Genomic DNA, 22,599 nt, shown 5'->3' on the forward strand with positions numbered 1-22,599 from the left:
AGTCAAATTCCAGGTAGATATTGTCAAATAAATGTTCCTCGTTTCGACAATATTTATTGGTAAATCACAGATTTCACGATCTTATGTAAAAATATAATGCATTATCAATCTTGGCATGGGTCTATGACTTATTGTTTCACTTCTTACTGAGTTTTTTTAAGCATTAATAAGTTAAATTCAATAGTTAATGTTAAAACTTACAAAACGTTAACCCTTTTTGGGATAGAAATACCTCAATATTTTTATTTTGCTTAGAGCTCACAAAGACCTTAAAATAACACAAATTTCCTGCAGATCAACGTGATAGTGAAATAGTTGCTTCATTCTTGGAGGAAAGGGTCGTGTCACTGTTGAGGTTTCAACTGAAGTTGGGAGGCGAGAGTTCAAGCGAAGAGGTGCAGGTAAATAAAGTGTGTGTGGCAAATAATTTTGTTGGGCGTCTCTCGACGGCTGGAGCCGGCTTCTGGGGGCCCATCAAGCAGTGCTCAAAAACCTACTCAATGGCACTCAGATGAACAATCTCATCGCGCTTTGCACTGAAGAGCCGGGAAAATATTTTCGTTCATGAAATTGTAATTGAAACCCTTGAGCATATATATGTTGAGAGCAGGCCAGCTCGCTCGGTGGCCATTATTTTTCCGCCACCACCGCTGCTCGAGGGCTCTCTTTCCATTTGGCCGATAAGACTGCAGAAGCACAAGATCAACAGTTGACAGTCTCTGTGACCACTATTTTTAGCAGCATTCTGCAAGTGATTTAAGCACTTACTCCCATTTAGGCGCGAGAACACCGATTCCTATTTTTCACCAAGATCAACGAAAAAGGGTTATGGTTGAACTGAAACTGAACAGCTGTTATTTCCAGTCTAATTTTGGTGTAGTACATATATAAAGATGGTATTGTTTTTTAGATTTATTTATTTCTTGCTTGCAATGAAGATGTTCGTGACAAGCATGCACCTATCCTAAAATCTTAAGCTTAATATTCATCCAATCCATTTTGTCAATTTTAACATCCATTACATCCATTATTAACAATTTTTTTCATTTTATCTCTTAATCAATGTGATATCTTGGAAACTGTTCTGAAGCACACAGTTAATTTCTGAATTTTTCATTTTTATCTCTATAGCCAGCAACTAATAGCTTCAAACATTTGAGTCCCAAGAGCCCATTTCTAACTTTACACTGGCCAAAAAGCTTATTTAAAATGCACCCTCAGCTCGAAAACAGCATTTCGCAGAATCTGTTCAACCATCTCCAGCAAGAAGAACCGAAGGAGCAGTCTTGAGGAAGCAATGCTCGAGCATGATAAACCCGATTAAGAAAGAAACGGAGAACGCGCACGGCTCTTCAGACATGAGAAAGAAAAAGAACTCCTGTCGCGCCCGCGACACAACGCGCCGCAAAAGACCGACTGACTTTTCGAGTGTTCTTATTTAATGATTATGCATCGCGGCTGGTTGGCTTTTCACGTCCGTGCGCGCGCAATTCGGCCAGACTCATCCGACGAGAGAGGTGCATGGGAATGCCGGGCCCCGTTGACGGCCCCACACAGCGCGAGCCCCGCCGGGGGTCGGCGTGACGAGGCGCGGGTGCAGTCGCGCGGACCACTGCACCCGCCCCACCTGCCCCCGTGCATGAGAATGGCCAGGCCTCCCATGAGAAAGAGCGGCCACTTGACGACGACTTTTGTTCCGACTGTGTGCAGCCACTTTAATCTCGATAAAAGCTTTTCCGCATGCAATCATCGACCACCACGCGCGCCGAAGAGCGAGAGAGACACACACAAACCACCCCGGAATCAGTGGATTTCCCTGGGAAAGTGCGCGGATTCTCGAGTACAACCATCAACCGTTGCTCCATCCCTCTTCCGCAATTTCCATTTCTGTGCGAAGTGTGAATAGCCAAATGACGGTTATAATTATTGCTCATTAATGAATCTTCAAGTGGGCTTTCTGGCATTATGCTGACGCCCGGGGTGGTGCGGTCGCGTATTCGGGGGAGGGTAATGCACACCGTGAAAATTGGATAAAAGAGTCGTAATTCCGCTCTACGTGTGAAATTAATTTCGGATGATCAGGACATTGTTTTTGCGGCGGAGGCGTCGACGCGTGCAATTATCCATTTTCATCTGTATTTGTTCATTTTGGTCATTTTCATAAAAATCATAGTGTGAAAAATATGAGCATTAAATCGGAGGTGTGAAAGCGACACCCCTGTCGTGCGCGCGTCTCCTTTTGTTTTAATTTCTCCCAGCTGTCTGATCGCAAACTCGTGAAATTGCTCGCAGCTGGAACTTGAACGAAGATACGCTTCCTTTTTCAAATAAAAATTTAACTATTTCACGATTCGAACGATGGTATGTTTCTCTGTTTTGAGCTAAAATATTATGTCTTTATTTGTTAACGGCTCAAAAGAGACAGATGCCACTTTTTTATTTCTAACATAAAATATTTAAAAATAAGTCGAAAACATCATATTTATAATTTTATATCATTCTGCACCGTGCACCGTTATTAGTGTATACTTTATTGTTAGTATATCTGAAAGAAAAAAACGAGTTTTCTTAAGAAGGATTTCAATCTCGTTAATTGACAATCTTTAAATAAAACTGTATTGGTTTGATCTTCCAAACAGCCCATAAGCTGAAAATTCTCTAATCCAGCAGAAATCGAGTAAATTCGAAACTTTATATATACAGCTGAGAAAGGACAAGGATCTCCAACTTTCGCCACAATCGCTCTTCCGGTGGCTGAAATTCCATCCGCTTGATGTTTGCCTGCGCTCTCTCCCTTTTGGCGCCAGAGCAAAATCGACTTAACAAGTCACGAAGTCGAAAAGCCCTTGAAGGCCCTCTTGTGCGTCGCCCTCTGCTCGTGCAGCGCGCGATCGCCCCGCGCGAGCCTTGTGTGTGCATGTGCAGATTCAGGGTGTGCGAAAAAGCAGCACGATGAGCAGCGAAGGGAGCGGCCGATGCCGATATTGTGCGGACGCAGCCCTTTATTATGTGCGTTTGCATTGTGCGTGTGCGCGCGGGGGCTGCCGGGGGACAGTCGGGGGCGGATGATGCAGGCATTTCTCGAGTGGGCATATCGATGCGTATTGATCGGCGGCCGCGACAACGGCGGATTGGCCGTCGGCGGCGCGCACGCTCGCCGCCGCGGTGCGCGCGCCGCCCCCACCGCCCCCGCTGCCCCCGGCCAGTGCCCGACCAGCCACCGGCCGGCCCCTGACAATGGCCGCGGCGAATTCGTGTGCAACCAATTTGAGGCTATTGTGCTCGCTACAAGACAAATAATATATACGCCGTATATACATCGTGTATAATAATGCGCCTCTGTCGCCAGCGGAAAATTGGCTGCGGTGTTTAAAGGGTTCAACACATATGGGCTTTCTAAAATATATGTGGAAGGTTCATTAAACATCCAGTTGAACTTTTTGTAGCTAAATTATGAAATGGGCTCCTTGGGTACAACCAGTTTACAATAAGTTAAAGATATTTTACTCACATTTGGCACAAAAATTAAGACCATTATTAAGTCCTGTCTTACATTTTTTTACATCATTGAACCAAATTTTATTTCTCAATAGACCAGACAATTTTTACAAACAATATATATAACAAGAAAAGCTGTGCTGCCCATTTTTTCCTTATGTGTTTAATCGGAACAACAATATTGTTACAAAAATCGGTTGCTCTGTTGTCACAGTGAAATGATACAAGAATATTTTTATTTTGTCGAAGGAACTTTATCAGTTAAAAAACTGTCTACGCTTCTCTTAGCATATACATAGTGCTTCTACAGTCTTAGTCTTCAAGGTGGACTTAAGGTCATTGAACCATTAGAATAATATACATAGTTAAAGAAAATTTAAACTTGCGTAGTCATTGATTTTATAGAACCACGGAGCAAAAAATGAGTTAAGAAAATATCAAAATATTAGTTTTCAACCAATCTTCATTTCGGTTCTTTTACTTACATCTTATTGCAAACTCTAATCTCACACAATTATTATCAGTGATGCTGAAAATTTTTTTTATCATAATTGTTAAATGTCACAGCAGGATTGTTTTCAAGTTGTGCTACCGCTTGTGGAATAATATGCAGCCAAATATGTGTTTAAATGATAGCATCAGTGCATTTCAAGAGAAAATCAAATAACAATACTTCAAGATGTGTTAAACACTTTGTCTCAAATTCTTTTGCTTTCATATTTGTGTTAATTTTTTCATTTCGTCTTGAGGTAACAATGATTGGGGCAGAGTTCTGAACCACAATAAAGTTCATTTTGAAACTAACTATTTTATATATATATATATATATATATATATATATATATATATATATATATATATATATATATATAATGTTAATAGCCTAATGTTCTGTTCATTTCCACTGCAGGTTAATTTCTTCCATGATAAATAATAAGAAAAATCCAGCTGTTATTGAAATTTAGCAAAAATCAATCACTAAGTTACCTATAAACCTCCAAAATCAAAATCATTTTAAGTAAATCTAAAAATTATGAATTAAAGTGATACGCTACTTCAGCTATGTTGACTCTCATCCGCTGATGGACGTGTATTAAATTTAAATCGCGGAGAGAAGTGTACTATCCGTGTGTGTTTCAGGCCGCTCGTATTCATCGGGTCCGGCTCGACTGCAGCGAAGTGGCGGGCAGCGGCCGTTTGCCGGAGCGTTTATCCGCGGCGATGCAGCCGGCAAAAGCATCCAGCCACTCACATGGTCCACCAAAGAGCCCTTGGACTCGATGAGACGTCTTAAGAGAAGAGCACCTACATGCAGCACCCTTGTGGACCACATGGAGGATCATCCGCCTTTTACTTTCGCCTCTCTACCACCCACCCGACACACCCCGTTACTTTTAAACCACGTCTTCTCCTGCTAATCTGAAAAGCTTTTTTCGAGCCATCGGAATGAAATTAAACATTTGTCAACGCAGAAATATTAAAAATAAATTATGATTAATTTTCGCAGCTCCAAAAACAGCGTTTGTTGATTTATGTCACAAATTTTTTAACTCAATTAAAACACTTGATGTAAACACTAAAACGGATAAATTTTATTTTCATGGGGCCGACTTGTTGAAGAAGTAAATACTTTTTAGCATTATCAAACGAAACGCAATGTACGTTAGTGGCACTCCACCTAAGGAAATTCATTGATATACTCAACTAACGTATAGAAAATATGTATAATGTATAAACATCAATATTTTTGGTTATTTTAAAACAAAATTGTTTTTTTTCTAGTATATTTTATCAAAGCAGCATTTTCCATTGATATAAAAATGATGTGTTTTTAATAGTAAACCCTGGATTATAGTAAATATTTTCGAATGACTCCATTCTAAACTCGATCAGGGTTTTGAAATCAATATTTCATTCAGTGGTAGTTTTAGAGTAAATAGTTGAAATGAAATAATTACATCACAAAATTGTTTAATATTTTCCGGTAAACAACATTTGCATAAATTTACGAGCCGGCCTGTTCAGTAAGAGGCACGAAAGCAAAAAAAATGTTTTTGATATAGCTAAAGGTCATCAGAGCGCAAAGTTAAGCGCCCAGCACTCGTCTCGGCCGGGAGCAGTCGCGATAATGTCATTATGCGCGACGAAAATTACACATATGTGTGCGACAATCTGCGCGAACGCGTTTCCGCAGCGGTGCCTGCCCCAAGTCCTGCATTATGAATGTACTTTTTAAGGGTTTCCCATAGTGCGTGTATATTTGCGAAAGGCTCTTTCCTCGGCGGTGGCGCGAGAGTTGTCGCACCTGAAAAAATATTGTGCTCCGAGCATGCCACAAGTGCAGAGCACGAGTGTTTGTACTGCACACACGAATGTGTAATTTTCTTGTACGCGTCTGCCCACTGTACGAGCCACATGATTATATTTTAACGTACTTTCTGTTGCTGGTGCACTCACTCAATTATTTCGCCGCCGGGGACAAACCTATATAGCAACCCTGCAAGAGTGTCGCTCGCTCCGCCGGAATTGGTCTTATTTTGTTTCTCGCAATTAAATTTACGGCCCGCTAACCTTTCCAGCACTTCTCGGGCAGCGTGTGTCTTGTTTGAGCACATAAATTAAAAAGATTTTTGCGTTCTGATATTTAGGGAGCATTTACTTTTTTTTAAATGGAGTCTGTTGATGAGAAAAATCTAGCAAACATGGGCAATTCTTACATTGCGAAGAAAAAAATAATGAATTGTTCGTTATGAGCTTTCAGCAATAAAACAAATTCTTGAGCAAAAACCCGCAGACGAAATTTCCTAATTTGTTAACGTTATAACCACATTATTATTCTCTGAGAAAAAATCAAGGTTATGACACATTAAAACAGTACACACACACACATATATATGTGATGTGTGTATTTATTACATACACACACACACCTAACCTATTCTAAAGACAAAAATGCAGCAAGTTTGCCGGATATATACAAGTTCATGGAATTTTGCAATCTATTTTCTAAAGCTATCGCTCGATTCATCTAATTGAAGAGAGTATCCTTATAAAAGATAATTATCATGGTTGATCTTCAACTGGTTTTTAAAATATTCTAAATTAAAGTAAATGTGTAATTATTCTATAGATGCAAAAAATATCTCATTCCTTTTGACTTCAAGCTAAAAATCAGAGACATATTGACTCAATCCCTTATGTTGCAAAACACATCGGAGACAACTGTCAAATATAAATAATATGAACTAGGAGCGATCAAGTTTGAGTGCAAAGATAGTGGCGCCGAAAAATGGTGCGCGCGGGCGCGGCTCTCTCGGCGCACAAGTGCAGCAGGAGAGCGGCCGACGGTGTGAAACGGTTATGGGGCTCATAATACGCGGAGCCGCCGCGCTGCTTTATTCAAGAGTTTTCAACTTAATACAATGATCATCGAAAATGCTTGTTGATGTGATGACGGCGTTAAGTCCTTTGCAGCCGGCCGCCGAGAGAGCTCCTCACGTTCACTCTCCGCACGGAGTGGTCAAAAGAGCCGCGCGGCAGCTTGTGAGTGCTGGAGAAGAGCGAGAGGGCTGCAGCATCCCTGCACGGGCTCAACGCGGACCACGCGGACGGCAACGAGAATAACACTCATGCCAAGAAGGTTGAAAAACAATCCCTCAGCATTGTAGCATCATGTGCTACTTGTTTGCATATATCAAATAATACATTGCTAGTTATGCCGGGTTTAATAGCACAGACGGAAATTTCAATAGCATCAACATGAATTTATTGTTGAAAAACTTGAAATAAAACAGGACGCTGTTGCATTCAAAAAGGCTTTGGTATTGTACAGTTTGCCTTTCCAGCAAATGTCTTTTTCAATCAAAGACCTCGGTGCGGGAAGGCGATAAGATATGGCCAATACATTGGGCCCAAGCTCCTCGGTGGCCACTCGGGGCCCCATGTTATCCGCTTAGCGGTGTTACTGAGACGGTGATCTCATATCCCACGGCATGTGCTCAGCAGTTTCTAAAAAATAAATGCTGATAAATGTGTGCATGAAAAAAATTTACTCTAAAGCTGCGCAGGGAGAAAGAACTTCAGCGCTTCATTTCAATCTCTATTTTGGCTCCTGTAGTTAATAAACCCGTTACAAAAATCCTTTCGTAAGTTGTTTACCAAACTACACAATCTGTTAAAAAAACCGGGATTTTTTGGTAAGACTAACTTGCCAGTCTTTGTCCTTTTGCAATGCAGATCAAAGCAATGACCAAAAATCAATTTCCAATTTTTCCCCTGTGCCAGATTTTTGACCTCGATAAATAGAGAAAAGTCGATTTTTAATTTAAATATAGCAAATTGTCAATTTTTGTATTAATTATTTAGGTTCAAAATATTAATACTAATATTTTCAATACACAAATTTAATTGTAAAATTTAAATTTTTATTGGTTTGTGCGTTTGGATGAATGTTGATAGGTGATACATTTCTTACACGTGATAAAATTCTCTTCGTTATGTAGGTTATGTAAAGAATGAGCGAGGTGCAGATAAATAGGCTGCAAGTTTTGCAAAATATTCTCATAAGGTATGTATTTGATGTGAAACGCGGGAAAAGTCTTAAAAAGTGTCAATTTTTTTAATGTGACTGATAGGAAAAAATTTCTTGTTTTAGTTCAAACTCAAAAAAATATGCATAAAAACTTTCCTGATCTTTTGAGACGTTTTTCTACAGCAATATGCATGGTGTCGATTTGCTGAGCTGATCGCAGGTGCACCGAATGCGACTCCTGGCCCCTAGATCTTTTTCCCCGGTGAATGTAGCAATCTTTTTTCCGCATTTCTACAGATCTGAATATTCTTATCTATACAGAAGAGTCAAATGATGGACATCTACACCAAGGAAGCTGCATTAAAAATGGTTTTATTAAATTATACGCGGTATAGCAAGAGTGAACTACTAACTAAAATATGAAAACCATCAAAATATAGATTACGTTCAGATTCAGAAGCACGCACTTGCCAAACACCAGACGTAGTAAATATCGAGTCTGAATAAAAATTATTGCCGCACCAGAGAAGCAGAAGGCAGCAAAGGAAAGGTCCAGCAGCCACCCCATGCCCTCCAACGAGCACATAATATATCTCTGCGGCGAGAGTGCGAATATAAATAGGGCGTCGAAGCAGCAGCACAAAGAAGGCGAGAAAGCTGTCAAATCAATCTGGCCTTTGTTGCGGCGAGCGGGCGGGCGGGCGCGCGGACGAGCGAGCGGCCACTCGAGGCCGTCGCACACATCCCTGCAGCAGCATCCGCCGCCACCGCGCGGTTTTGCATCTCGTTCTCTGCTCTTCTCTCTCACTCTGCCTGCGTCCGCTCCGCATGGTGATCGATGTTTTTGCAGGGCGTGTCCAGTGCACGCCGCGCGCGACTAACTAGCTGCCGGCCCTCGGTGCGCCTACTGGCCGCGCGCGATCAATAAAACGACGGACGGACCGACGCTGGCTGCATGCGGAAAAATAACTAGCTGGCTACTTAGCCACTCTCACGCCTGCTAATTGGGCCCTCAGTGCCCTCTCTGCATTTCAATGCGCCGCCAGCTCTCTTTTTCTCTTCTCTCGGCCAGCTCGACTCACCTGCCAGCAGTCAGCCTGTGCGTCCAGCCTCTTTCACCTGCACACACGCTTTTCGCAATCACACTCTTCTCTCTATAGATTTAAATCATATTTTTGCTCTTTGATGCTTCGTCAGAACTATCTGATGGAATAATTGAAGACGAGCTAAAATAAAATCAGGCAATGGAAGGGTTCTCACCGTCTTATCTCCTGTGTCATCATGTGCATATACTATATTGCAGCTAAACAAATAATTGGATTAAATTATTATTATATATTTGTGAACCAAAAAGCTGCGCGAAATACCCAGTTCATATACCTCACTCAGAAAGAGATAACAAGAGGGATAAGAGTTTCAAATTGTTGAATGTGCAGACATTGTGTTTAAAATGCCTTCTACAAGAGCTTTGAAGTGTTTAATTTATATTTACCCATAAGTGTCCGAAATTATCCGAGTGTGTCCGGTGTAGGAGGTGAGATGTACGACGGCTGCAGCTGAACGTTAGCTCCATCCCCTTGCTGTCTCGCCGAGAGACACCCAGCCGCGCTTGAAACGCCGCTAACTGGGGAAAATCACCACGACCCTTTTTTACTGTTCTTTGCTAGACTTTGACTAACATAGCAAAATCTGTAAACCTTCCAAAAAGTTTTCTTCCTTTGCATAAGTTCCAAAATGAAATTGTCCCGTTTATGAAGAACACATAATGTAGTCTCGGGGTCACTGCGAACTTACAAAATATAATTACATATATTATATATTTATTGCTTATGAACTGGATCCAAAAATTATAATTAATTTATTGCATTTTAAAACAACATGATGTAGCAGTTCCCCACACACTTAGCGTTAACTCAGTTTGTAACCTTTAGATGTCACTTCTTGTAACTATATGATAAGCGCCTTACTATATATATCATCCACCTTCACTGACCGCTCACCCTCGCACGCATACCGTCATGTCACATTTTACCTCTCCGGACCGGGGTAAGCATTGTATAACTGATAATAATTGTTGTTCTCGACTCGCATTATAATGCGTATATTAATTGTTTATGTAATGAATTTCCTTTTATAATTTATATTTCCAATTTGTGATTTTTTATTATGTAATCTTTACAGTCTTAAATATGGATGTCTTAATTTTGGATTAAATTCTGCGAGTACTACAAAGGAACCAGATGCATTTCCATTTTCCCTTGGCTCGAACCCTGAACCCCACAATGAAATCCATATTGAATATATATAAATGCCGGGTATTTTCTCGAAGCTAACGTCATTATAACTCTCTACTGTTTTGGCTTCAACCCGAGGCCCTATATTTTGCGAACAGAAAATTGATCAGAGCAATAATATTCTCATAATTATTCTAATTTTAAAATAAAAATAATACAGTATAGGAAAAACAACAAAAATGCTCCTCGTTAGAATACTTCAGTATAATGAAACCATCGATCAAGAGGATTAATTCAAAAAATTCTATGGGGTAAAGTTACCTGCTGATCCGAAATAAAAAAAGGAATTTAATCTAAATCACGGCAAAATATCGTTGTTTTAGGCCTTGCCGTTCAGCAGAGCGCAAATTTACTAACTCTCATCTATGTTCATTCATTTCTCTTCGCACAAAAGAGGGCAAAGTAGAGGATATGTCAACCAATTTTGACGTAAACTCTCGCACACTATGGATCCACAATCGCGGTCACCACGTCATGTTTATTTTATATTAAGCCCCTAAATTCATGACAGGAGGTGCTGAAATCACAAAATTCTTTCATGATTGTACGTTTGAGGGTGAACTACCCAAATTCCACCCGAGGCTTTTTTGTAACGCGCGTATTTACCTTTGCTCACTTTACGCTGCTTTGCTGCGTTGAGTAATTTTCACCATTGAAAAGATCAGACGAGATTGAATGAAAATATTTTTCGAGCGGCAGCAATTTCGTTTTGTGAAATGATGACACGACAATAACCATCAGCGCCGTGTTTACTCTGCAGGCGGGGGAGGAGTGCACACACCGCGCGAGCAAATATCTTCTTCTGGGCTCTTCCAATCCATTCTCTTTCTTGCTTCAGCTGCACCCATATGAACAGGAGGGCCCGACATTGCGGAATTGGCAATGGATAAATGCGAAAACTTGCTCTCAATAGGTTGTATCTTTGTTAAGCCATGCGCTTAGTTTTCTAGGGGGTGTCCCTTAAATTATTAGCATTAATTGCATTTTACTTTCAAGTCGATGTTATTAGCCTTTAATTTTCATCAAATACAAGATGATTAACGTAGAGTGATTTATTGAAAAGTTACATACATAATTACTTAAAGTGATTTGTGAGCAACAAAATCAAGTATAAAAGATGACAACTCAAAAGGAAACGATAAGGGTTTTTGCCAATTAGTGTTTTGAAAATTAAAGTTTCGCGCAAGTGTGTTTCATTTAAGTGACTGCAATTCACAAAGCTCATTTTTTTCAGTACCAAACAACTTCAAGAAAAATGTGTCGAGTGTTATGAACCCAATGGAACACTTCGATTTCTATTATCTACTATGCTCTATAGTCGCTGGCTAATAAAAAAGCCTCTTTGGGCTTTTAAATTATGTCACATTTTACTCTCGAATCCTCTACTACTTTCATGCAGTAAGAATTTGTTTTATATTTAGGTAATCAATTTCATTTTTACAATGCGTTTTAAGGTAAAAATGTAGATGTTCTTAAATATTAACGATAGAGAGTTACCGCAGCAACTGCATATTTTAATTTGCTGCCGTATATCAGGCCTACCTGTATAATATATGCCATTTGGGGCCGCGCGATCCGAGTGACAGACAGGTATTTAAATGCGTTCGTCATCGTGAGGGGGCCGATGGCAAACAAAAAGTGCGCGTCCTGCATCTCATTTTCGACGCCGCGAGGAACAAATAATACGCCTCCGCACGCGGACACACGTTATTTTATTGCAAGAATGTGTAGGTACACGATGTACACTCACGAATGCATCATTTAATAAACTGTCAATTCATTATTTCTCGAACGTCATCGTCGCGGATTGAGGCTTCTTATTTTCCTTCTTCTTTCGACACTGCAACAGCAGTTCTTGACTTTTCGAAAAGGATGTAAATAAACCTTTTGTGTCATTGGGTGATGTATAAATAAATATAGCAAAGGATTAAAGGTTGTGATTCTCTGAAAATAAGGGCTTTCGTGCGCTCCGCTTCAGCAGGTGAAGGTGTTTTGACAAACATATTTTTTTAAATCATACCAGATTCAATAAGTTGCTTTGCCATTAATTCATCACCTTGGTGTTCTTAAAAATTTTCATTTGATAATAGATGATTGTTCTTGAGATTCAAATCATGAATCATCGCAATTATAATACTGTCATTGGTGTGTATAATTGCAGCAAATTTGCATTTTCCCACGTGGATTTGCTGAGACTTTTCTACATGAGAAAACTTTAAGGGAAAATTGCATGAGCCCCGTGCAGCGATAATCGGTAAAAAGCGCTGAGCGCATTGGCTCGTTTTATTAACAGGACAAATTGAAATTAATCCGACGAGCCGCACGCCGCCGATAAATAAAAGCTGCTGCTGGGAGAGCAGACGAGCGAGGAGTAATATACAAATTTATCCACGGCTGCTCTCTTGAGGTGTGTTTTATTACATTCCGGCCTTTGTTGATTGCTTTGATGACATTAGCTCTTTGATAAGCCGCACCTGACACTGCACACAAACAGCCAGCCGGCGGAATTTCATTAGGTCGGATCAACGACGCCGACGCGACGGCATATCCAGTTTAATAAGGGGTGCGCTGGCTGAATTTACCTGCGTGCGCTATGTGCACGCCCTCTCGCTAATATTACACCCCGGCCCGCCGTCGTTTAATAAATAAATTGCTGTTGGAAATCGTGTGCCGAGTTCGGTAATCTGATAATCGGCACGTTATATATGCGAACAAAGAGAGTGAGAGCTGCCTGCGCAAAACTGCTTTTGATCTGCGATCCTGATGCCACACACGTCCCGCCGAAAGTTTCCAAGGGAAAGTAAGCTTTCTTTGTTATTGGTATACATCGATATTATTATGAACAACGATTGCTATTTTACTTTCATGTTTAGCCTCAGAAAAGATTTACGTCTTGGTCTTGGCATATATAAATTTAAAAAGCGATGCTTTGATGTATACTCAATTTTAAATCAGTTGATCACGCATTGATGGCAAATTATAAAATAGTTTTCCGCGAATTTAAAGAATCATTAAAACATATTGTTTTGACGAAAAATTGCTTTAGAAGACATTAGATGCTTTGGTTTGAGAAGGGAAAGAAAAGGAGAGAGAAATTTTCTGCAGTGATGATTTTAGTACATTTTATGAGCTTCTTTCACAGTAGGGCGAAAATTCGAGATTTTCAGGGCAGTTGAAAACCTAACTATCTAGCTGAAATTTTGAACTTGTGGGATCGAGGAGCCGTGACAGAAATGCTTCTTTAGTAGTAACGTCTTTTATTTGTCTCGTGGTTGGAAGTAGTAAAGTTAAGACCAAGACTGTGAAATTACACAAATAATTAAATATCACCAAAAATACATAAATAAAAACCATAACAATGAAAATATCACATTCGAACATAAACAATTATTACAGCTTACCCCGTATGTAGTGCGGATCTGATATGAAATAGCTTTAATAGAATTTTCTCACACCAAATCTCATCCTAGCTGGAGAGAACCTTTTGGTGTGACTCCTTCGGTGCGAGTCTGATTATGCAGTGGGGGTGTAGGTGCAGTAAAAGGGAGCACTGCTTATCGCACACCTTTATACTGCCACCTGGCGATACAGGTTAAAAAATGCAAATTAGTTACTAGAACAGTAGTGACGAGAAGGCGCCACAAACTGTTTCTACTTACTAATATTGGCTTATTTTTTAATAAATGTCTAGCGGCAGTTCACAATAATTATAGGGCAGACGAATGAGACGGCTTAAATTAAACGATTTAGTGTTACTTATACTTTACCGTTCTTTGGCTAAATTTCATCCATTACCACCTCCTCAACGTATATTTCCTTTAAAACAATTTAAACAACCTCACTTAAAATACGCCATGCTTAAATTCACTTGGTAAAATTACCGTTTTGACCCGCTGTAATCTCCACGGCCATTTGAATTATTTAAATACACGTATATTGTATTGTTTGTATGGAAACATTTGCAATGAAACCAGTCTGCCACGTATCCTGCTTTTTCAGAGCGTCACCGCAGTCATAGTCAGGTTATGAAAACGAAACGTGAATAAAACGCATCCGGAGCTCGATTTAATGCGGTTAAAAGCCAACCGCTTTTGTGCGCGGTGAAAGGAAAAGAAACATTGACAACATGTCTATGCGACGCACACTTGAGGCTGAACAAACGCGGGTACCTCTCTGTGCTCGAGCTCATTATTTTCATTACTATTTAGAGGCAGACACAGGTGAATGGATCGAGATTTGTCCTTGCACAGTCAAAATAAACAGTGAATGAATTAAGTACACTGATGCGGGGGGCGTCTCGTTTCGACTATTATTGAACGACGAGATGCACGTGTGGGCGTTAGAAACGAAAACAATGACGCTGGCGAAAAGTACACGTGGTTTCTTTTTCATCCCAGCTCTGTATATATGCACGTGAGTGTGTATGTAATATTTTCCGCTGCTTGGCGGCGCCGCGTCATCGATTCTCGGTCCGCTATTCTTTTTCTCTTTCCTGTGCCGAGCCACTTAGTTTGCTCATTGTTGCGAGCGGAGCAAAAACAGCATCTCAGCATCCTTTCGCTCGAGTGTCGCCGCACGCGCTATTATTGCAGTCACGTACTTTGGTTATTTAATCCTAATCGCTTTGTTCGCGCCACAATGACGCACGGGATGCGCGCGTACGCGGCGCCGACCTCTAGCGATTCCGCTCTGCACAGTTTCCGCTCACACAAGCACTAACCTTACAAGCTAAAAATGTCGCAATTTTCAGGTTAACAATGAGGAAGAAAGTACTAAAATAAACCGAGGTCACAGAAAACAAGTAGTGTCAATTTTGAATTTTTCCTGATCAAATTTGGCCAATGAAATTTACTGAGCTAAATTACGAAAATGTATCGTATTAAATCATGAACAAAGAGCGCTTTTGGTAAAATCTATACTTGGAGTTTCCTGAACGACTAAAAGGTATTTGATGTACAAATCTGCAGAAAATGTTTCAAAAAAGACAGTGAAATATTCTTTGAAACCAATAGTCAATGAATGCAGACGAAAATTTTCAACTAGAAAAAGTATTTTTTTCAAGGAGTATAAACTGTAATTGAAGCACGAGGTGCAATTATTTTTTAAACTGACTTATCATCAGAGGAATGCTTATTGGGTCTTATTGGGAACGCACACGAAGGTCAAAATGAGCACCAATTTATTGTTCGCAATAGTGCGGAGTTATTTGAGCTCAAGAGTGATAATAGAATACAGCGAGACAGTCGTAATAGTTTTCTTTCCTTTTTTTCCTCTGTATAGTGAGAAGCTCACGAGTCAATTCGGAAAGTACGCAGAAATCCGTGTTGGTTGTTTTTCAACTTTCTTGCGGTGTAAGTGTGGTAGCAGTGGAGAAAGATAAAAAAAGCCATCCGGTTTATTTTTCCTGATTGTTTAAATATCCTTTTTGCCCTCACTAACTAAGTTGTAGTTGCAATAAAGCCATTGCAATGGAAGGGGCATCAACAGAAACCACTGGGTGAGTTCAGTTTTGCTTAGCTCGTAAAATTTTAAAAAAGTAGATTAATAAATATATAAAAATATTTTCTTTGTTGAAGGGAAACACAAAATGAAGAGACAGATTCGCCTTGGCAAGGAGTCATAGACAGTTTGAAAACTGTGAGACCTCACTACTTAATTGGGGTCTCGGAGTCAGTTGCCATCATACTGTTGATGCTCTCCATCGTCTTTCTGACGATGAACATATGTCGGATTTGGAAGTCTCCCAATAAACGTGGATCTATGTTTGGAAAAGTTATCATAGGTCTCTCCACCGTGTTGCTGACTGGATACGTCTGCAAATTGATTTTTGTTGTCATTCTCTTTTCCCAAGCTGACGATGACATCAAGAGAGTCAGTGATGCTGTTGATAATTTACTGAACATTTTCAATTTTTTCTTTGGTAAAGAAATTTGTCGACAAAAAAATGTAAAAATCTTAAACCATTTTTAACCCTTGCAGCCGCATTTTATATGAGCTCATTCATCTGGATTAACGTTTTCTGCTTTGAAGTGTACTACTCCTTTAGGTAAATGCAAATGAAAATACTGACGCAAATATAATGCACACTCAAATTTATCAGGTGCATCCAAAAATCGCTGAATCACACAAACGAAAGTCACGCTAGCAGATTCATCAAATTTTCCGTTTACGCTGCCAGTGTTCCTGTACTTTGCACGATATTTGCTGGATCTTGTTCCTTCAGAGCCCTAGAAAGTAAAACATTGATCACACTTCTCGCCAATAAGATATTTGTTTAACCATACTGATTATAGCGCTTATCATCATGAGCGTTTTTGGACTCGTATTCACGTGTGTGATAACTACAATTGCCAACATAGTTTTACTCATTATGACAACAATTGTGAAGAGAGATGTGCGATTCCCACACTCGCATCAGGAGAATACCTTCGATTTCCATTGGTGAGATTAAAATAAATACAAACATTTTAGAAATGTGTTTTTGTTATTTTTTCAGGCGAATGGTTAGAATATTCTTTTTGATTTTTGGCGTCGCAGGGTTATTGCAAGTTTGCTTCATAATCAGTTTGCTCGCAGGCTACCAATCAGGAATCATCTCTTCTTTGGCTTCATTACTCGTACTCCTAAAAGGTTTCCTTGTCTCCGTGATTTACATGCGTGGTGACAGGATTCAAAACGTATAGCTTGATCTAACTGACATTTAACGAATAATTTTGTCTAACCTTAATTCATAATTTTCATACTTTACAAAAATTAGTTGTGATGATTGTACTTTTGGATGTGTATTATTTGTGTAAAAATGCTCTTAATCAGGTTAAAATCCAAAGAAGGTTCGGCTTATGCCACTGCACATTTGAAAAACGAGTTAGCAATGTTATAAAAATGCTAAAAATGTAAATAAAATACAGCGTTTCAATAAAAGACCCCGTTGGTCCTTTTTCTGGACTATGGGCTTCCTATCCAATGATGCTCTGTTATTCATTTGCGTAGTCATTGGGACACACAAGTTTTCGCGCGTTTTTCGCTATTGGGGTGTGACTATACGAATCGTTTATTTGAATTAATCACCGATCTTGAAAGAGATGAACCGATCATGAAATATTTATGTTATGGAAAATAAAGTGTCATCTGCCAGCGTCGTAAGCAGAATTGGCAAGTCGCACACTATCATCACTATTTTTAAAATCTGTGAAAATGTATCGTATTGAATCATGAGTAAAGAGCGCTTTTGGTAAAATCTATATACTTTGAGTTTCCTAAACGACCAAAAGGTATTTGATGTACAAATCTGCAAAAAATGTTACAAAAAAATAAAGTGAAATATTCTTTGAAACCAATAATTAATGAATGCAGACGAAAATATAATATTTTCTACCAGAAAATGCATACAGAATAACGATATTTGCGTGTTTCTCTCATTTTTCCAAGGTGTATAAACTGTAAACGAAGCACGAGGTGCAATTATTTTTAAAACGACTTAGCATCAGAGGAATGCTGATTGGGTCTTATTGGGAACGCACACGAAGGTCAAAATTAGCACCAATTGTTCGCTAGTGCAAAGTTATTTGAGCTCAAGGGTGATTATAGAATACAGCGAGACAGTCGTAATAGTTTTCTTTCCTTTTTTTATCCTCTGTGTAGCGAGAAGCTCACGAGTCACTTCGGACTTAATTTTCACCGAGCGCCACTTTACGTTTGCCAGACGTCACTCACTTTTCAAGACACCTTTCTATTGTTTGCCCACACATGCCAAAACTTTATACCTGTCGCATTGAGACACGAGAGCTTTTTGTTAGTTTACCCAGGGAAAGGGAAATTGTGCTTAATTTTCAGCAGTTTTCGAGATTCATGGAATAATAAAAACGGCACCAACTCACAATTTTTTAAGGGCGTTTTAATTCGTTTACTGCGTCAGACGAACATGAAGAAATATAGTCAGTAGGAAAAATTAAATAATAATTTACAGTCGCTTCTCTAAAATTTGTTAATTATTCTGTCTAGAAAATGTAATTAAAATATTTATAACTATTCTCAATTCTTATTTTTGTTAAAGATAAGGTAAATTGAAGAGAGAGTAACACCGCGAAGAGAGGTCAAAACCGCGGTGTAAAAAATAACTTTTGGGGGCAGATTCAGAATGAATCCAATGATCAACGCCGCTTCAAAAATCCAAGTCACACCAAGCATTGACAACAGCATTTTCAGAGACAGCCTATTTAAAATAAAATAATTTAGATAGACACAGCAAAAATTTTATTAGAAAATAGTCTTTACTTACCACACAGAGCTGATTGTTTTCGCCTCGCTAGTCTTACTTTCATTGCTGTGTAAAATTTTCGTGTCTTTTTTCATTATCAGTACATTTCGTAGGGTAATGGTAAAGAAAGTAATATTAGCCACAGTAAGAAGCAGAACCGGGAAGCCGTAGACTATCATCAGAATTGAAGAAACTGAAAAAAGTATCGCATAAAATATAAAATGTTACCATTAGTTTATAGATTACAATCTATTCCAACGATGATGATGCACAGCGCTGCGACTAGCGTAAGGAAAACTGGTGTTAGTATTGCGTAGGAACAGTATACGGGGAATCGGAAGTTGTCACTGTTGCCGTCTTTGTTCACAACCAAGCTGGTCAAACTCCTATCAACATTCAACCAATCCATAAATTTTAATATTATATAATATGTAATTGTCATTAATGAATATCCTTTTTATCGAATACTCAGTGAATAGATTTCATATTTTCAAATATAGATGGTTTGTTTCAGGTTGATATTTTATCAAATGAATTACAGTATACATAAAAGCGAGCCAATTTTATCTTGCTTTTATTGTTTTGCATCGTTGAGGTGTTGATTATAAAATATTGTTCTCCAGTGTTAAATGATTCCAATATAATTTCATATTTCTGAATTTAACGATAAAAAAGGTATCGTATATTGCAAACCATACAAACTTGCCACGGTGCTTGTTCATAAATTTACCTGAATCTGAAGAAAACTTCAAAACACAGCACATTGAGCCAGAAATGCGAGCTTAGATAGAAGACGCCTGTAGACAGAGGCCGAACGTAACACAATAAAATCGCATTTTAGAATTAGATTACCCATGAGGATAAATATGGCGTGTATGCTGAATACGAGAATGATGAAGCCGGTGAGTGGGTCGTAAAGGAAGATGAGGAGGATGGTGCACAAGGTGGTCGAGAAGAAATATCCAAGGAGCAGCGTGCCTGACTGCCACGCAATCAGCTTGCCCGGCGTCGATCTACGCTTTTCGGGACTCTTGATAATCGAGATTAACGTGATCAGCAGCATGATCATGGACGCAACCAATATCACCATTGGCACGACCACAATAGTAGCTGCTGTGTTTTGAATATCTTTGATCAGATCATCCCATGCGTCAGCAACAGTTGAATTTGACTCTGCCATATTTCACCCGTGAATATATCCCTGTGCAAAAAAGTATCATGCACTAATTATTACGTTAAATTTTTAAAAACAAATTCACTTGAAATTAAAGAAATTGGCAGAATTGCAAATGTATTAACAGTAAGCATTTCTTAATAGGATCATTGTGTCACTAAAACAAAGAAAGCTATTAGCAAAATATCTTGAACTCAAAAAACAACATATTTTCCGGACAGTAAAAACGATCTGCTGGAAAAGGTAAAATAAAAAATTCCCTGTTTGTTTCCCGTGAGAGAATATATAGAAAATCTAAAAAAAAGACAAAAGAAATTAAATTTTTGTACATAATTACCTGTTTCAACTTAATGTACTATATATGATTAGGGACTAGAGAATGTGATGATGAAATTCAGCCGACTTTTGTGAGTCAACGAATGTAGACTTCTGTGTTGTTTTTGCTGAAAAACAGCACTATAGTTTTATCAAAACCAAACAGTATCGCGGTTGCAGTAGAAGGCTGCCTTTTTAAATGAAATTTAAACAGGATGTTTCGATACAGTTATAATTCAAATATTTGATTCACTCTTCAACCAAATAATTACATATATATAATTATTGTTGTTTCAGCATTCGTGCTAGTGCAGCGCGCGCCCTTCCCGGTCCTCGGACAGGGATAAAAAGAGCAAAAAAAAGACTTAAACGCTGAAAACATTTCAACTTTTCGGTTCGGTTTGATGAGCGTTGGTTGCTTCGATTTTACACTATTTATGTTTCTTTATGTTGAACATATTTGAAACACTTTTGGACCATAAAATTGGAAAAAAAAATTTCAACCATACCGCAGGTCGTTGGTTCCTATTGTTGAACGCAAACTATGCGTGTGTTTTGCTTTGTGAGAATCCGAGCATTGTTTGGGGGTGGAGTGCGCGGGCTATGCGTATACATTGTATGTACTCTCTTTGCATTGCAATGACGAGAAGAATTGCTTTCAGCAGTCTGACTCGTTACTTGCTGGTCTGCACCTTTCCAGCATGCGTAAATTAATTAAACGAAAAAATGTCTAGTGTTTCAATATGAGACCTCAGTGCGAGTTCAAGAACATGAGCTGAGTCCTTTTCTATGGGCAGGACTTCCTACGATGACGCCCGTACGCGCATGTTATTGGGACGCGAAGGTTGCGCGAGTTTGCTAATATCAGGGGGTTGCCCATCTCAAAAGATATGAACCTTCAAAACCCAAAACTAGTTTTAGGAGCTAATATTTTTATTATTTTATTAACATCAAATAAAGATTTAAGTTAAAAATGTGAGATTTTACTTCTTAATGGCTTGACGTCAAAGATGCAGTGCATTTAACATTTTGTCTTGTATTTGCGTCAGATAATTTCTCAAGGGTTAAAATGACCTAATCCATTTGACGTCAATCATCATTAAAGGAAAAATTCCGAGTTTCGTTTTTTGTGCTCATCATAATTTTTAGCAACGTAAACTTACCTCGATACAAGCATTTTGATTGCTAGATTCTTTCAAATTTTTTTTCGACAAGAAACACGCATAGAAACACTGCACCTGGTAAATCAGGTGAGCAAATCAATTGCCTGTCGGCGGGCAGGAGAGAGAGAGAGAGAGAGGAGTGAGGGTTGCAGAGCCCTCGGAATTATGATACAGGAGCAATCGAGCGCACATAATCGGCGCAAAGCCTGTGCTGTAAAAAAAGTGAGCGCGCAGTCCGATCGCAGAGCACAATACGAATGGAAGAAAGAAAGACCCTCCGCTCGCTCGCCGCTTTATTTTCATTCTCTCCGCTCTCACAACGCAAATTGGCTCACGTAATTGTGCAGCAATATGCTCTACCTTAGCCCCAGTGCTGTGCACAATAATGAAAAAGAGACACGTACGTCCTGCCCTGCATCCATATGCCTGCTCAGCGAGAGCAGCGAACAGAGATTGTGCACATACACAAGCTGAATGAAACAAAAGACGCCTGCTACAACGTTACCAGGAAAGAAGCAAAGGGTTTGTTCGGGACATTTCTTTCACATACTATAGAGTATGGATCAAATCAATAGTAAAATTAATTGCTGAGCCATTGTACAGCACTGCAAACTTGATTTTAATTACACCTTTTTAAATGCGATTTTAAGAAAGTGGTTTTTCTTAGTATTAAGTAAAAATTGGGAAGGAGATTTTAAGTGCAATTTCTGGTTTAAATATAGCAAGTTTAGTTCTTGGCTCTTGCCATATAGAACTCTATTTATGTATGTCTGTGTGTGTGCATATATATTAAGAAACGTAAAGAAATACAGACGCAGCTAATTTCTTGTTAAATTTAAATTGACTGAATGGCTTTTCATTATGCCGAAATTAATTCAAGATGGTCAGCTGAATTGTGAAAATTCGGAGAGGAGAAAATTGAATTACACGTTCTAGTAATGTACAGCAGCTGTTACAACCCAACAGACCTCATCAGTAGCTTGTGAATATTTTTAGGGAAGGTTAAATCACAGGGAGGGCGAGTGGCAGGGTTTATAAGATTTCGTCACTTAAATCCTCTTTTCGATTTTAATCAGCAATGAGCTTGGCCGAACGTTTTCGACGACTCGTATATCTCTACAGCTAATACTATGGTTATGAATTTTGTCTTGCAAGTTCTGCTGATGAGGCCGGTGGGGCCAAAACCTCATCTGTAAACAGTAGGTGAGAACGAGTCATATAATTTTTTCCTCTCAGAATTTTCACTGTTCGCTAACCATCCTGAATTACGCGCAAGGTAGAGCCATTTAAGTCGATGTAAATCCACACATATTATTTTTGATAGATACCGTTGTATAGGCAGAAGAAAATATGAGAGTAGGTTGTTA

At 39.1% G+C, this 22,599-nt stretch overlaps 2 protein-coding genes across 2 annotated transcripts; one reads left to right on the top strand and one right to left on the bottom strand.

Annotated features, from left to right (window-relative positions):
* The first annotated feature begins 15,697 nt into the window (after positions 1-15,697).
* LOC135934012 (probable G-protein coupled receptor Mth-like 1) lies at positions 15,698-17,564 on the top strand. Its single transcript, XM_065475500.1, has 6 exons — positions 15,698-15,820; positions 15,900-16,243; positions 16,303-16,369; positions 16,424-16,557; positions 16,617-16,764; positions 16,820-17,564. The coding sequence occupies exons 1-6, from the start codon at positions 15,792-15,794 to the stop codon at positions 17,004-17,006; spliced, it is 909 nt and encodes a 302-aa protein (XP_065331572.1). The 5' UTR covers positions 15,698-15,791; the 3' UTR covers positions 17,007-17,564.
* Positions 17,565-18,305: 741 nt separating this feature from the next.
* On the bottom strand, positions 18,306-19,761 carry LOC135948132 (probable G-protein coupled receptor Mth-like 1). The gene is made up of 5 exons (XM_065497242.1): positions 19,433-19,761; positions 19,311-19,377; positions 18,827-18,966; positions 18,602-18,773; positions 18,306-18,535 (listed from the first exon to the last, which is right to left on the bottom strand). Exons 1-5 carry the CDS (start codon positions 19,758-19,760, stop codon positions 18,355-18,357), a joined length of 888 nt encoding a protein of 295 aa, XP_065353314.1. The 5' UTR covers position 19,761; the 3' UTR covers positions 18,306-18,354.
* Between the last annotated feature and the right edge of the window lie 2,838 nt (positions 19,762-22,599).

Source organism: Cloeon dipterum, chromosome 1 (assembly GCF_949628265.1).
Source record: "Cloeon dipterum chromosome 1, ieCloDipt1.1, whole genome shotgun sequence".
NCBI lineage: Eukaryota > Metazoa > Arthropoda > Insecta > Ephemeroptera > Baetidae > Cloeon > Cloeon dipterum.